Source organism: Sinohyriopsis cumingii, chromosome 15 (genome assembly GCF_028554795.1).
Source record: "Sinohyriopsis cumingii isolate HCF-2022 chromosome 15, ASM2855479v2, whole genome shotgun sequence".
NCBI lineage: Eukaryota > Metazoa > Mollusca > Bivalvia > Unionida > Unionidae > Sinohyriopsis > Sinohyriopsis cumingii.
In genome coordinates, this window is record NC_142975.1 from 142,617,925 (window position 1) to 142,630,260 (window position 12,336).

The 12,336-nt window shown below is 34.0% G+C and overlaps 1 protein-coding gene across 1 annotated transcript in view; it reads left to right on the plus strand.

The window, feature by feature from the left end:
* The first annotated feature begins 342 nt into the window (after positions 1–342).
* Positions 343–12,336, plus strand: part of LOC149782949 (N(6)-adenosine-methyltransferase catalytic subunit METTL3-like) — a 62,812-nt gene continuing 50,818 nt past the window's right edge. The window contains exons 1-5 of the mRNA XM_089934506.1: positions 343–611; positions 4,669–4,930; positions 5,250–5,325; positions 9,589–9,647; positions 12,174–12,258. Of these exons, the coding sequence (XP_089790632.1) occupies positions 419–611; positions 4,669–4,930; positions 5,250–5,325; positions 9,589–9,647; positions 12,174–12,258 (675 nt within the window). The 5' untranslated portion in view covers positions 343–418. The remainder of the gene's footprint in view (positions 612–4,668; positions 4,931–5,249; positions 5,326–9,588; positions 9,648–12,173; positions 12,259–12,336) is intronic.

The window sequence follows — 12,336 nt, forward strand, 5'->3', positions numbered from 1 at the left end:
CGGTTACCGCTGTTATAATTACTGCATACAAATCAGAGGGCATACTATTGAATTCCCCCCATTCAGTATTGTACTTATTACTGCATAAGTGCTAAAGGAAAGAGGCTGAACTTAAAAGCTATATCAAGGTATGTAAAATTGTCAGTTTGCTGAGTCTTATTAATTTTTGACAAATATTTTAAAGAAAATTAGTTGTTTTAAACCTTTTCAAACAAAGATTCGGTGAAATGGCCTTCAAACGTTTACATAGATTTTACGGTTTCTTATGTTCGCTTTTTATTAATGGTATGGCACATCTGAAAATGATCAAAGACTGCAATATGTGACTAAACGTAACTTTCTCACACAAGAGCTAGTGGTTTGCCTTTTGTTGGTCTTCTAAATATTATATACAGTCTGTAGAAATAGAATTGTAAAAATGTCAGACGCTTGGAATGAAATCCAGGCTCTGAAATCAAAGCAGAGCAACCTTAGGGCAAAGTTGTTGGCGAGGAAGAAGGAACGGGAGGGGCTTGAAGCTGCAATAGGTTTGAACTTGAAATCTAGTAGCCCAAGCTCTATAGCAGCGGCTTCCACATCCAGCACCGCCATTGCATCGTCAGTTATAGAGAGTAAGCTCGGAAATGGTTGACTAAATATTTGAAGATCTTGTATATGCATTTTGGGTTAATGTCTCTTATTAGTGTTTGGTGGTTGCCTCACTGTTCATACAGCTCTCAATGTACTACATACAGTGCAAGTCGTATGGCACAGTAAATGCATTGCGTATTGGAAAACTACTCCCTGTACTGTAAGTGTAATGTCTAGACCAGACGTGTGCTTTATTGAATGCCCAGATTGATGTATGTCTGGCATTGTGAAAGTCCTTAGCAATTATCTGGTGGTTATGTAATCATCTACATTAACATTTATTATATGGCATTGCACATTTCTAAGTGCAAATTATGTCATCCCGTCATCACTTGCTTGTCAGCTATCACCTAGAGCACTGATTCAGAAAGTGAACATTACTAGCAGGATTTATGAAACACATTAGTCTGGTTTTGAGGACAGTTAAATCTATCATAATATGATGGTCTACATTTCCCCCATCTGCATCTCATGTACTTGGATCATGTAATGAACAATTGGTTTAACTCGTAACTCTTTAATAAAATGCATGTTAATGACACACAAACCGATTACTAAGTTTAACCCAAAATTAGAATACAGCAAACCCACCAACTTATGTGATAGCTTCATTCCAATAGTGGTCAGATAACTCAAAATTATATAACTCAAATGTTTGGTTTCACTGGGATTAATTTGCATAGAAAAATACTCAATTCAGTTAACTTTAATACCATTCATTACAGCCATTTGCTAATCCTAATGTTAAGTGATTCATTAATAAATTTTTGTAGAGATTGGATTAGCCAGATTGATTTAATTGGATAAAAATAACCTGTTATTTATTGTTCCAAGTGACATTTATAGTAAAATTTCATTGCTTTAGTTCTCTTTCATCAACATTTGATCTGCTCGTAAAATATGAACAGTCATATAAAAATATGCATATTTATGCATGTAAAATGGTAATAATCGCAGAGTGGTCAGAATATGACCAATTTACACCTGTTCTGCACAATGGATCACAAGGTTAGGGTCCTTGTGTCCCTGTATCCTTCAGATTAAATGTCCAAACTTTCAAATGGACAAAGAAAAGTAGTAAAATATAAAAATGAGATAATCATGTTTGCTTTGACAGTTTTGCCAACTTAACTTTGCCATCTGTATTTACTATCATCTTCATCTTGGACATTTACATTGATGTAATAAATGTTTTATCCAGTGTTCAAGTATTTCATGAAAGAATTACGTTTGAGTACTTGGTTTACTGGAAATAGCTGGATATGGTATTTTCTTGTCTGGATCTTGCTCTCATTTAATGTCAGTGTTTATTATAATAATTCCCATTTTTATCTGAATTATTTTTCTTCTGAAACTAATAATTTATTAATTGTAAGCCAAACTGTATCTTTTGCAAGATTTTCACCGCAGAGATATAGTCCCTTTTGTAATATGACATTGAAAATAAGCTACCCTTACAACCATAAGACCAAAATAAGCTGTGGACATCGGTGATCCCATGCTTAAGGTGCAACACTACAATATATTTTAAATAAAAAATGGGGGATTTCCTGCTATCTGGCTAGTAACAACATAGTCCTACATGTAAGACCTCGATGCAGATATTTATGTTGTGTGCGTCAAGGTCTTACAGCCTAAACTAATGGCGCTGTTTAGCGTGTTTTGATGTCGACTAACATCATTACGAAAGTCAAATTTTCAGTAATATTTCATACAACTGACAACTAAAACAACAATGCTTGTCTACAAAGTAAAGCCATAATGTTTTAGTCAGACTTTACTTACTTTGATGTCTTTTCTCTGATTAATTCAGATTCTTACAAAAGAAATGGACCTGTTTTCAAGTTTCGTTGGCCTACATTTCAGTTGGCTGGAAAGTGATGAAAGCAGAGAATGCCAAAATCGGGTTAAGTTGAAATATTATTCTTTAACGAAATGAATAAAAGTATATTATGCCAGTTGGAACTGTAAGCAGTGGTTTGTTTCGTTCAAGAAACATATCCCTAAAATGAACCTACTTGAGCTTACTTTGGCATACCTCGACTACTGCTGCAATGCAACAAATTCAAATTTATGTCAACGGAACGTGAAAATGTGTCCATTTGCAAGTATCATATTTTCATTTCTCCAGGATAAAGACAGCACAATAAGTATATTAATTACACATAAATTAGTGGAAGAGTATCGATATAGGCTCCCAAGTGTGCGAGATGTTCCTGAAACTTTGTTTACTCATTCCAGTGTCAACGAAATTGGAACATGCTATACAAGGCCGTTATTTGGATAGTAAGATAGAGCACTAAAACAAAAACAACATGTGCTATGTCTTACATTGTAGGACTAGTAACAACATTGATACCAGTACCTAAACCTGGAAAAAGCCATACTGACCCATCCAATCGTCATCCCATATCACTTAAAAGCTATATTTGAAAAACCATGGTGCATCTTTTTTTTTACATTAAAAACACTTTTTGGTAACATTTCATTATGACTAAGGGAATACTTTAATATGCTATAAATTCACTTTTAATTATTAGACTACTGATTTTATTGAAATCTTCAAATTTAAGTACCCGCAAAAAATGTAAGTTTTGCCCAACTTCAAATATATGTCACCCACAATAATAAACAAAATTATAGTTCAGTACCTAACAATATTATCCAAACTGGGAGACCTAAAATGTGACAGAAACTATGTCAGATCTGATCCTTAGATGATAATATCATAGAATAAAAAATTGAACACATTGTTTATTTTATTGCGATCTAATAAGATGTACTAGCATCTGATATTGGACTTTGCATTTTGGGGTGGTGATTATGCAAGTAATTGTAAAGAACTTACAGCCTAGGATGGGTGTTCATTTTGATATTGCTAGATAAAAATGCTTTGAAATGTGCAATTCAATGTGGACATTGATCTGTACTAGATGGAGAGTGCATTTGTTGTACCTCTATGCTACTTGACAAATCTAGATCAGACAAAAACGATTTAGTTGCCTGACATTGAACACAATCTATGTTGGTTGAAGTGTTTAGACCCAGGGTATCTTTCTGTTTTTATATATCCCTGACATGTTGTATAATTATTACCTGAAATTACAATTTTGTTTCACAACATTGTTTACCACAAGAAGAAAAGTTGACTAATTAAACTATTACAGCTACTACAGAAATTTTTTGGATTAGAAATATATTTGAGGTTTGTGTGTGTTTTTGAGGATTTTTGTTTATTTCATTTTATGCAAAATGTGTAATCCAGGACATCGTTTGCAAAACATTTTCCCATCAAACCAGGGTGTTTGTGTATTTATTATGAAAGGTAAAGCTGGTAACCCTTTCCTAAGTATTTCTTTGGTTATGGTTCCACAAGGATTCCAATTCTGTGCAAATTGGTGAACTTTGGGAGCATTTTGATCTCAAGACTTGCTCTTTTTTTTTTTTTTTGAGGTGGTAATGTTCAAACTGTGAACCATCCTGGTTTAGTTTGACATACTGATTTGAGTTTTCTAGTCGCATTGTAGAAATGGAGGATGTGGATGGGAAGTAGCAAATGCATGGCATTCATCAATCCGGTCATCTGATTTTGAGGGTTAGAGGTATGTTTTAATTTCAATTTTGTTAGAAGAGCTAGATAGAAGTGCTGATGTACTCTTATAGATGTTCATAATGTTGCCTATAGGTTTGGTGTCCTTAAGAGGATGAAGTTGCTTGAAGGAAATGTAGAGACATTACCGCCCATATGATTGTTTATGTCTTCATTGACAACCTGTGTTTATTTTGAAGTGATTAACTTTATTAATCATTTCTATAATTTGTATTTGCAGTATAGTTTGCCTGTATGCATTGTATCCAAGTTATTATGTGCAAAACAGAACAGCAAGCAGCAGTTTACCAGAAACCTATTGATATGTAAATTCATTTTTCTCCAAAAAGTCAAATGTAATTCTTTTCTTTTGGTGTTTCTTTTTTTCCAAATCAAAATGCTGTTTGATTATAAAACTAAAAATATAATTTTCTGTTAATCATAAACAGAGGGAAGTATTGACACTTCAACGGCCTCCTCTCGCAGCACAAGCCCAGCTCCAGTACCAAAAGTAACAAAGCCTGAAAAACCAATCACTGTTGACCCTGAAGTGGAAGCAAAGCTTTTGTTGGTTTTGGGTGACATCAGACTTGAATTCCCAGCCAGTGCAGCTTTGATAGCAGAACAGACTGCCAATATGCTTTGTCGAGATGTTGATATTGAATTGGTGGAAAACTTGCTGCAAAAATTTGGCGCACAGCAAATGATTAGGTAAATCAGAGAGAAGTTGTATGTATTGTAACTACCGGTAATACATTTATTCAGACCCTTCACTTTTCCAGACAGCATGATTTACAAATATGTAATAATTTTCACTCTTTTTTTTTCCCCACCTCCTCCTTTGCTTCAATTATAGAACAGCTCTCAATTTATCTGTAATTCATTATTCTTTGCACTGTCTAAAAATTACGTTTAGGATTGGCATTATATGATCTGAAATACTTAAGTTTAACAAAAATAAGACCTCACCTATCTTGCGTGCCAAGTTTTTATTATACCTTGATCTAATTGTTCTCTCTTTTTTTGTCAGCATTACCAAAGTGGCAGCAGAGAAGGGAAGAGACAAGTCAGAGCAACTTATTATAAACTCGGTGGATTTATCAAAGGTAGAAAATGGCCATCTTTAGATTGCCTGTTTTGGGATTTTGTCCCAACTCCAGAAAACAATTTCCTTTGTTCTTGCTTGTTTTTAAATATGCTTGCCCTAACAAAATGTTGTAATGAGTTGAACTCAGAACAAAAACCAGCATGGATCAGTGCTTGGAATGCTCCACCATCTTTGTTTGCCTGCTCCCACTGTGAAGGTTCTCAGCTCAAGAATGAGGTTCTTCCTGTTTTATAAATTAGGTTCTTGGCATAAGAGCATCTATCCATTATCAAGACCTTAATTTCTACTTCAGATATGTTCCCCAATCACATTATGTTAGGTCTATGAGCTGCTACCTTGCAAATCCATCCCTAATAAAATATGAAAGTTGTTTTTTCCTGTCTCAGTAGACAAAGGGCAATAAATATTGTCGATTCAGGGTTCATGCTAACTTGAATTTTAGGGAGAAGTGACTTCTCCTTTTGGACCAAACAGGTAGAAGTGTGTGTTGTTTTCATTCTCTTATTTGAATTGTGCCCTCTATTTCCCAGTATGCATATCTGGATTTATCACTGGTTTTAAGAAATACTTTATTTTCAAGTAAACAAATTTCTGAGTTCTATCTATATTATAAACACATTTGGTGCATGGTTTAAAAACTGTCATATTCAAATGCAGTGTATTTTAGCAATATGACTTAATAAGAGAACAACGGAAGCTATACATTGTAATCAGTTTTTACAGTATTGTAATTGCAAGTTAGTACAAATTCTTAATTAACTACCCTTAATTAAGAATTTTTCTTTCTGAAAGTTCACTGTAAAATGACAGTTGAAAAGATTTCTAAACTTGTTTGAAACAACCCCATTTACCATGTACATGAGAGCAAATGCACATGTCTTTCATACTATTCATCCTAATTTCTTTGTTACCACTAAAACTTGGCCTTAACTGTTCATAGACAACACACTAAAGTATTCAAGTCAGTATATGAATGAACTAAACCCTTTTTTTTCTCAACTGAATCAACACAGCCAACACACAAGTGTATCTGTTTTTGGAAAGGGTTTTTTCTTAATGTAACCACTCACTTTATAGCTTCGTTTCAAGAGTCCATTGATAGGATCACAAATGTAATGTTTTGTTATTTGTCTACATACATGTAGTAACATTAGGCTATGGTTAATAGTATCTACTTTGCTGTTTTTTTCTTTGTATTTTCATAAAATGAGTGAACTCAGTATACAACCTTGACCATGTAGCATCTCTACAATTTCACAACATAGCATTGTCCTGTATATTTCTGACCTATATAATTGCATTTTAGAGCTAAATCTTCAAAAACATAATTTGTCCTGTATATTTCTGACCTATATAATTGCATTTTAGAGCTAAATCTTCAAAAACATAATATTTAGTCTCTGCTTTCTATGAATCGTATATTTTCCTGAATATCTTTGCCCAATGGTTTACGAAAAGAGACTATCTGATAAAGTGGTACTTCCCTGACGCTACGATGTCTGCCATTATTTCCCCATGGCAGGTTCACTTACAGTTCGGAACTGATTTTTATAAAGAAACTAATGTACATACGGCAGTTAAAATATTCATATTACTGATTCTATTCTTAAAACACAAATTGCTATTTACATAAGTTTAAGTTTTGAAACACAAGTTAGTCTGTTTTTATCATCAAAGAATAACTTGTGGAAATGGTTAATGGACAAAACACATGCCTGTAAATGTACAAGAGTTTGTTGGCACAATTGATGTCAACACCAACTATTTAATGGCTTGAAGCTTTCGTTTTTCAGAGTTATAACACTGGAACTAACCTGGCTAAGGCAAGGGAGCATCTAGAAAAGGATGAACATTCAGTGTTTCTCTAAAAAGTCACAGGGCAAAGTCATTTTCACTTTCCTAACAGAAGAAGGTGAAGTTTACATTTTTTAGGCAACTTAGTTGTCTGCTTCACCTGGTTGCATAACTCCTGCCTTATCTCCCCTTGCCACTTCCAGGTGTCGCTAGTTTTTAGCTTTGCTGCTGTATTCATACATGCCAACCATTATACTTTTGCCAAAATCATTATGCTTTTTTAAAACAAATTATGCATTATGCTTAAACTTACATGGACTACACATTTTCAGTATATCCCTCTCCCAAAAGAATTAATAATTTGTTTTCTTAATTTTTATTAACATTCCATTAATCCCACAGACTATATTCTAGAAAAGATTGTTTCTATGTAACTGTAACATAAGAGTACGCTTATCCGTAGACTTGCATGCACTTTCATAACAGTATTATGTTCTATTTATAGCATCTGCCCTATTTCCAAGAAACATGCTGGTTTCTACTTTCAAATTTTTGACCTTGGTTTCTATTTATAGCAGCCGTATGGCTTAGGAGAGAACAGACTGGTTTTCTAATTATTCATCTTTCCCCACAGATTCTTTGTTCTAATTCATATCTGGTACAGAACCAGTCTGGAGGTATTTGGTGCTAAAAGTCATAAGATTTATTATAGTCAGTGCATGTGTTAGAGCAAAAATGTTTTTCAACTAATTTCACAGATGGATTAGAAAAGGATGAAAAATCAATTCAAAGATGAATACATGAATTACATAATACAACATTCCATTCTATGGCAGCTTCACACCCATTGCAGGCTGTGTGGAAAGGATTTTAATATTGGTCATGGTGGCAAAACAAAGAAACCTTGAATTGGCTGTTTTGACTAACTCCAGTAAAAGATGATATTCATCTTTTAGTTGGGCTGGATTTGTGAGGTAGTAGGCTGATCCTGACATTAATATGATTATGTAAGCATTCTTTGAGAAGCACAATTTACTTAAAAATTTGCTTTCCCAGGTTATACCTCCACCAGTTATACTGGCTGCCATGTATGGCTTCTCTTTTGCTGAAAAATGGCATTAAACCCATAAAAACAAACAAATAATCATATACATCTGGTATCATGTCTACATGTAGCATGACCTAGCCTCTTGCAATCACTCTGTAAATAGGTTTGATTGACACCTTGCTAATCTTAAATGTTTCAATTTCCTCCCTTGATTGGGTTGATTTTTTTTGTTGTTAAAGGGCACATGACAGTTTGTGTACTGAATTGCAGTTTATCAGTTTATGAAGCATTGATAGGGGAACAGACATGCTGTCTGACATTTGAACTTGGGATTATGGTAAATAGACCTCCTTAGTTCAAATCGAATCCCTCTCACAAACTTGATAACATTGCTTTTTAAAAGAAAAATGACATATTAATCGATTGATACTATTTCTTTTTAATGTTTTACTACAGTACCTTATTAAAATGCTTCTAAACAGATAGCATTTTACAAATTTGATTGAGTCAATCAGCCATTCTATTGTAATACCAATGGCATATTTTGGAGTGATTTAGTCTATTCTAAAATTATATGCCACTGAAATGCTAACGAAGCAATAACAAATATTGACAGTATTGTCTGCTGCATCTTAAATGTATATATGTTAGGTTCTTAGAGATGTGTATTAAGCAAGAAAAATAAGATTATATCCATCAAACTTAAGGTATATGCCTGATGGAGCAGTTTTCTGTATGTGTTGTTTCTATGTTGGGATTAAAATTGAGCCTATATAGTAATTTAGCATTCTTTTTAGAAATTCTTTGGTAATGACAAATGAAAATTTAAATATACTGTTCAAGATAAAGTGTTGAATTAGGTTCCATTCATTTGATCTGCCACATTATGTGCCAGTCGGTCAGCATCTCTGTTCTTGGTTCTGCTTTTTGTAGAGTCCACCATGGCACAAGATTGATACAGTGAGGATATTGGCATTTATTTGTATGTCTGTCTGTGTGCCTGTTTACACCATAGATTAAACTCAATGTTAAACTTTTTGGTTCTCTATTTCAGTACCAATTTATCCCACCATTATCTGATTTGGAAATAGGATGGGGATGGACTCAACATGTAGCACTGACTGTGACCTGCTTTTGTCATTTAAAGCAATGATTATTGAAACTGATCTGGGTCTATACTGTTTGCAATCAAGTGCATGATAGGCAAATATCGAAAACCAACACTTTCGCATACCAGAAAGAAAGACTAGCCAGTATATAATATCATAGGCATGAATCAAAGATACTTCACTTGTTGTAGGAGATTTGTTGCAATATAAATGTTATTTGCATCAGAAGCAAGATAAATTTATATCTTAGAGTTTTCTATTGATTTTGCTGGCTTTGAAAAATGAAACCTGATTTTTATAACTGCTTCAGATATCTGCTGTGGCAACTGAACATGTGGAAGACAGATCAAAGAAGAGGAAAAGAGAGGGGTAATGAAATAAAGGCCTATTCCATTTACCTGAGAGGGGCTGAAAGCCAGGAAATTATTTCTTTGTTGGGTATGGGTTGAATCAAAGACTCAGGTGTATTGGGGGGGGGGGGGAACATATTTAAGCTAATAATATTTTTCGTACTGGTAAGTGAAGGTGGCATTGCACCAACAATCTTTTACAGGTCAATGTAATAGATTCCTAAGAAATGACTAGTCAGATTTAGAACACTAACACATGTTTTTAGTCTTTGTATTTTTTAATTTGGTCTCTGTCTATTAATCAAAATGTGCAACCAGTTACATAATAAAACTTTAATGAGCTGTCAACTTTTTTGTTTGTTTTCAACTTCACTTCAAATTATTCATTTATTTCTTTGCTTTGAAGTCAAGAATTAAAATGTATTTCAAAACAGATTCTTTGATCAAAATGTTGTTCATTCAGGGCCTAAATAATAAATAATCAATACAACGTAAATAAATGCAGGTCTTGAAATATTTTAAGCTGCCAGTAACATGTGGCAATGTCCAAACTAAATGAAACTAAAAATTTAATGAAAAATCCATTTTCTTGATTGTTTATAACGAATGTAATTTCTTTATGTTTTCAGAACATAAAACTAAAATATTGTCTTATATTATATTCATTCTGGTAATGTGTGTCATAGAATTCACCAAATACTGTTTCTTTCTGGTACACCCAGCATTTAACTTTTGTGAGCAAATGTTTTTATTTTGGTTGATGCATATCAAGAGTTTGGTTGGGGTTAGCTTGTGTTAAGTTAGTTTTCCATAGAAGGCACTTTTCAGGTGTAGTGGCTCAGTGGTTAATGTGCAGGGCCCATTTTTCACTAAAATTCTCAACATTTCTACTCCAGCTGAGCTTTTACATTATCTTGTACACAATACCATGATTTGTTCAACCTTTCAGTATTCTTGAATTTGATGGGTTGTCTTGAAATTGTTGGAAAAGTCCTTGAATTTATCTGAGAAAATGCAGAATGTTCAAACTGAATGAAATATATCACTTTTTAAGTAATGAAGTCACGTTATTTGCATACATTTCCAAAAAATTATGATGGATCAAATGACATGTGACACAGGTAGTTACCTGTTGTGGTAGTGTCCCCATGTTGTTGTGGCACATCTTTTATACCTGTTTATGCATTGATAAACAATGTAAAATGAAGTAAAGTTAAATTTCCATTTTTAAAAATGCTCCTTGAAAATTGTTGGAAGTCCTTGAAAGCTCCATGCCAAACAACTCTCTTGGACTGTAAAATGCATGGATAATTTAGACAATATTAATAATTTTATCAGAGGTAGACACAGTGGAAAGAATGTAAAATCAGTTTTAAAATGTAGCACATGGAAACCTCTTTAAAAAAAGAGTTGAGGAATTTGTCAAATTTGGGGAAAGACAAGACTTCTCTATGGAAAATTGAAGATTTTATTAAAGTATTTTTTATGTATAATGCATACTGAATGTTCTGTGAAAAAAATTGTAGTTACTAACTTTGCAATAAGAAAAATATTCAAAATGTGAGTTTGAGGAAGTCATTTTGAGATGTTTAGCAAAATAAGAGAATAGATACCTACTGCAAGAGTACCATGATGTGTCAGCTGCTGTATCGTTTCCTTAAGCAAGACACACTTTACTCTTATTGCCTGGCAAAAATTTAATCAAATCTGCTAGGCAAAACATATTGAAGTCGGCTTTCCACAACTAAACCTTAAATGTCACTGTGCATCTCTGATGGACACCAATAATTTTATATGAACTGTGTTCAAGCAAGAGCACCTTCTGAGGAAAGGTTAACATATACTGTAATAAGGTTGTCTTTTTGTGTCTATACCATCACATATAAAGGGGCATATAGTGTTACTGTTGTTATTCTATTGATACCTCTACCATTGTAGACTACATGATGTAGAACAGGCCTGATGCATTATGGCTACAGGATGTTGAATGGGCCTGATGCATTGTAAGCTAGAGGATTAGAACAGGTCTAATGTATTGTGCTCTACAGGATGTAGTACAGGCCTGATGCGTTGTAGGCTAGAGGATTAGAACAGGTCTAATGCATTGTGGGCTAAAGGCTGTAGAATAGGACTGATGCATTGTAGCCTTTAGGATGTAGAATAGGCCTGATACATTGTGGGCTAGAAAATGTAGAACAGGCCTGATGTATGACATAAGATGTGATTAATAGAGGCAGGAATCGTGGTGACTGAGTGGTTTTGATCCAGGCTTGTGACCCAAAGGGTATGAGTTTTAATTTTGCCATCAGACAAGTCAGGTTGGCAGACCTGGCATGTCCTTTGTTTTTCCATTAATTACCCTGACACTAAAGAACACTAAGCCAAACCATCTGTCAATCTAGCTCCTTGAATAATTTATAGTTACCATGTTGTCTGTACCGTTGCTGGCAGAGTGTCCTCATAAGAGGGAATAGCACTATCATTCAAGAAATTCAGGTTTATTGACTCTGTTCTTCATCTTCATCTGTTGCTTAAATGTTTTTAGAGATGATAATGATGGAGTACCACCAGCCAAACATCCCAGGCAGCAGGCCCCTTGGAAAGAGAATAAGGAAAAGGAAAGCATTGAGGTATGAATATACATATTGTATTAGTTTGCTTTTGTTACAAGGAGTGATTGTTCAGACTCGGATTCTTAAGAAAGAAAG